Source organism: Coregonus lavaretus (assembly GCF_964263955.1).
Source record: "Coregonus lavaretus genome assembly, chromosome: 16".
Lineage (NCBI taxonomy): Eukaryota > Metazoa > Chordata > Actinopteri > Salmoniformes > Salmonidae > Coregonus > Coregonus lavaretus.
The window spans coordinates 13,776,783-13,781,350 of NC_140003.1; the positions used below are offsets into that span (position 1 = coordinate 13,776,783).

Sequence of the window (4,568 nt, forward strand, 5' to 3'; positions counted from 1 at the left end):
ACAAGCAAATGGGGTATATGCACAAAGCCTTGATGATTATCCCAATTAAGAGCTGTCTAATTAAATTACTGTCTTGAGCTAACCAATAGCAATAGTTGTTTCATTAGCAAGGAAGAGTGTTGAAAAGCAAATCTTTCCTGATTGCAGGATGGTGTCAATTGGCTTATTTGCTTTCTTACTCAAAGTGCCTCAAACCATAGGAAGGTGTTTTTTTCGTTTGCTAGATTAGAGTTATTAGGCGTGGACAAAAGCTTGCATATAGTTTGCCTTAATAGCGGTTTGTCATTGAGAGCTATGCAGCTCGAGAATTGCATCTTGCCAGCTAGTGTGCTCTCCAAGAAATGTCTGAATGTGGGCAGTGGCTATCCAAGCTCCGATGGATCTGAGCTTGCCTTGCAGGACCATACAATTATATCTGCTAGTGACAACCTGGAGAGAAGTTCACCTCTGAAAAAAAAATCCATGGGGATGACGAATCAGTCAGAGGCAGACAATTTTTCCGATTCCAAGGACGCATCAGGGGACGTCCAGAGAGGAAAACTCTCTCCTGATCTCCACGGAGTCTCTGAAATTCGTCATCATTTCGATGGATCTTCAGGAGAAAGGTATATCCTTTCTCAGTCTAGCCAACCACAGTCAGTCTCAGCAACTCCAAGTGCCATGTTCCCCTATCCGAGTCAACATGGACCAGCTCACCCGGCTTTTTCTATTGGGAGTCCGAGTCGTTATATGGCCCACCATCCAGTCATCACTAATGGAGCGTATAACAGTCTTCTGACCAACAGTTCTCCGCAAGGCTACCCAACCGCGGGTTACCCATACGCGCAACAGTATGGACACACTTATCAAGGAGCGGCGTTCTACCAGTTTTCCTCCGCGCAAGCTGGGCTGGTGCCTGGGAAAGCGCAGGTATATCTGTGCAACAGGGCCCTGTGGCTGAAGTTTCATAGACATCAAACAGAGATGATAATCACTAAACAAGGACGGTAGGTATCCCTCTCCAGTTACATTCACTTCACCACAAGTTTGGAGGCAAAGATTGTGAAAATAGCCTAATACGCATGATTTCGTTTTTTTGGGGGGGATATGGAAGGTCATTGCAATTGTAATTCGTTCAATATATTGCCTATATTCTCAATATAATTGAACATGTTCAACTGACTATATTTTTCTTGGATTGTTTCACAAATACTTTCACAATTTGATAAATCACCAAAAGTGTTGGTCTGCTATGCATGACACATCGCCTGATATTACCACATCAGCGCACAACATTTTTATTTGTTATTATTACAGACGGATGTTCCCCTTTTTGAGTTTCAACATTTCTGGTCTCGACCCGACGGCGCACTACAATATATTTGTGGATGTTATTCTTGCTGATCCAAATCACTGGCGATTCCAAGGTGGCAAGTGGGTACCATGTGGCAAAGCGGATACAAATGTGACAGGTACGTTCCTGTAGCCTACATCTCTGTGAAATATACAGTGAGGATAATGGTTGATAATTAAGATAAGAATATAGCCTTTTATTTTTATTTTACGTAGGCCTTGATTCTGCAATGCCAAGCTAACACGCAACATTGACCTAATACAATCAAACAAATATATAATATAATATAATTGAAAATCTATATTTGTATGATATTTTCTAATAGCAGTACATGTCAATGTATTTAATGTCTTTATTTTCCACAGGAAACAGGGTGTATATGCACCCTGACTCTCCAAACACCGGGGCGCACTGGATGCGCCAAGAAATCTCCTTTGGAAAGCTGAAGTTAACGAACAATAAAGGAGGTTCAAACAACCCGGGACAGGTCAGCTACGACCTTTTAATTTTAGATACAGGCTATAAAACAAAACGTTAACTAGTATGACCAGAAACGTTCAAAGACCATCAATTAACTATTGAGTAAGGAGAGTTTGTTGTGCTCACACCTGCATTTACACAATAGTTAGCTTATTATGTTTCCCCCAATAATTCATCATAATCTAAAGTCTAAATAACCATTTTTATAAAATGGTCTTCAGTGTTGGTACGTTAGGCTACATCAAGAAAATACCATGGCTTATTGGCTCCAATTTTAAGTTCGAAATTGACCGTGGTCATTTATGGAATCTCTTCCTTACTTTTACCTCCAGATGGTGGTTCTACAATCCCTGCACAAGTACCAGCCCAGGCTCCATGTAGTGGAAGTCAACGAAGATGGAACCGAGGACTCCAGCCAACCTGGAAGAGTACAGACGTTCACCTTCCCAGAAACACAGTTCATCGCAGTCACAGCTTACCAGAATACCGATGTAAGAAAATCTTATTGAAAATCTTATTGAACATCGTATTGACGATAATTCCATTCGTTAAGTATTATAGTATTGTTGCCTATATCAAAAAGCCACATTTCGTTTGGTATATTAGGATTTGGAACGGTAGAAAACAACAAGCACCTGTTATTCCTTAAAATCCGCCTCCTTTTTTCTGTGCAGATTACGCAGCTAAAAATCGACCACAATCCATTTGCTAAAGGATTTCGGGACAACTATGACACGTAAGACTATTTGTCATTTACTATTTGTGCTTTTATTCTTTGTGTTTAATCCCGTTTGTTTTGCTTGGTTCTGCCTCTCCCCGATTATAAATTAAATTAAATGATATAGGTCAATTAATTGGACAGAACCCATTTGATGCAATTCAAATGATAGAGTTCCTTTTTATGTAAATGAAGTGTAGCCTAATCATACATCATTCTTTTTTGCTCATGCTACATTTTAATTTAAAGACATTTCAATCGCAGGATTACTTTTAACCAACATTTCTAATACAGCAAGTTTTTGGTTATATTGTGAGAATGTTAGGCTTTTCGTTAGGCTATTGTAAATGAACAAAATAGGCTATTAATGAGAAGACATATATATATATATATATATATATATATATATATATATATATATATATATATATATATATATATATATATATATATATATATATATATATATATATATATATAGCCATATATGATATAGGCCTATCAAGTTCTTGGAACGTGCGTTCATTGGGAGCGAGGATTGGTATATAGCCTATGTTGTGTCCACGTTGGCTCTTCAATATCAATCATCTTAAAATGTGATCAGCATCGATAACTAATTAGCCTATCAAGGTTCAAGTTTTCGTTTAATTTTAATGCGGACACATTAATACGCATAGGCCTAATTATAATTAGCAGTAGGCCTCAAGCAGTCCACTATAATAACCACATTATGGTTACTTTTTTTATCAGGCCACTTGGTTAGATGATAATCTTTATTTGATGATGTCCCCAAAAAAACTTTGGTCGGCCTAGGCCTAGTTCCTTCTGCATTTTTATCAAATTAGTATTTGTGAAAGTTTGTTCCATTCTTTCACATTGGCAGTGACGGATATTTCTCATGATTCATAGTTTGTTTGTATGTTTCTCCCTCATCTTTTCAGTGTCTACACAGGTTGCGACATTGACCGGTTAACGCCATCACCGGGTGACTCGCCTCGCTCTCAGATCATGCCTGGTGCGAGATATGCCATGGCTGGTTCTTTCCTACAGGACCAATTTGTCAGCAGTTATGCCAAATCTCGCTTTCACCCTGGCGTAGGGACTGGTCCTGGCACGGACCGCAGCGTCCCACTTAGTAACAGCTTGCTATCCCCGCAGCAAACCGAAGAGCCCACAGTTGCATCCCCGCAGCGATGGTTTGTCACCCCTGCCAATAACCGACTGGACTTTGCCGCCTCGGCATACGATGCCGCCGCGGCTGCTGATTTTGCCGGTAACGCGGCCACCCTGCTGTCATATGCAGCGGCTGGAGTAAAGGCACTTCCCCTGCCCACTGCAGGGTGCTCAAGCAGACCTCTAGGTTACTATGCCGACCCATCCGGCTGGGGGACACGCACACCACCCCAGTACTGCAGTAAGTCTAGCCCTGTTCTCTCTTGCTGGCCCACAAATTCTGTTGGTGGCAGAACAGGCACCTCCAACTACCTGGTTGATGACGCCGACACCATCCCAACAGAAAGGTCACCCATCGGAGGGTCTGATGAGGCAAAACCAAAAGACTTATCCGAATCCAGCTGGATAGAGACGCCGTCTTCAATCAAGTCGATTGATTCAAGTGATTCTGGCATCTTTGAGCAAGCCAAACGGAGAAGAATTTCACCGTCTGCCACACCGGTTTCGGAAACCCCGTTGAAATCTGAGATGTTGGCTCCAAGAGAGTGTGAGAAAAATTGCGCCAAGGACATTGGTTACTATAGTTTTTATCCACACAGTTAAACAACCACAAATCTAGAAAAAACGCATGACCCATGTGTTCTTTTTAGATCCATCTATCTTTAGCCTTTATCCAACTGATAATATCCTACGGATAGGCCTATCAGTTGCAATGCACACCCTGTCTTGGACCAACAATGACGAACGATTTAAGATGTTGGCTTGTAGCGCATAGGCCTTCTTGGGAAATTTAGGCGAGATTCTTCCATTTAACAGTATTCGTTTGCTATCTGATAGGCCTTAAATACAGTAGGCTATTTATTT

The 4,568-nt window shown here is 41.0% G+C and overlaps 1 protein-coding gene across 1 annotated transcript; it reads left to right on the plus strand.

The window, feature by feature from the left end:
• Positions 1–294: 294 nt before the first annotated feature.
• LOC311143274 (T-box brain protein 1-like) lies at positions 295–4,349 on the plus strand (the record flags this gene model as incomplete). Its single annotated transcript, XM_084179102.1, has 6 exons — positions 295–986; positions 1,297–1,451; positions 1,699–1,820; positions 2,146–2,304; positions 2,488–2,549; positions 3,473–4,349. The coding sequence occupies 6 exons, from the start codon at positions 295–297 to the stop codon at positions 4,305–4,307; spliced, it is 2,025 nt and encodes a 674-aa protein (XP_084035228.1). The 3' UTR covers positions 4,308–4,349.
• Between the last annotated feature and the right edge of the window lie 219 nt (positions 4,350–4,568).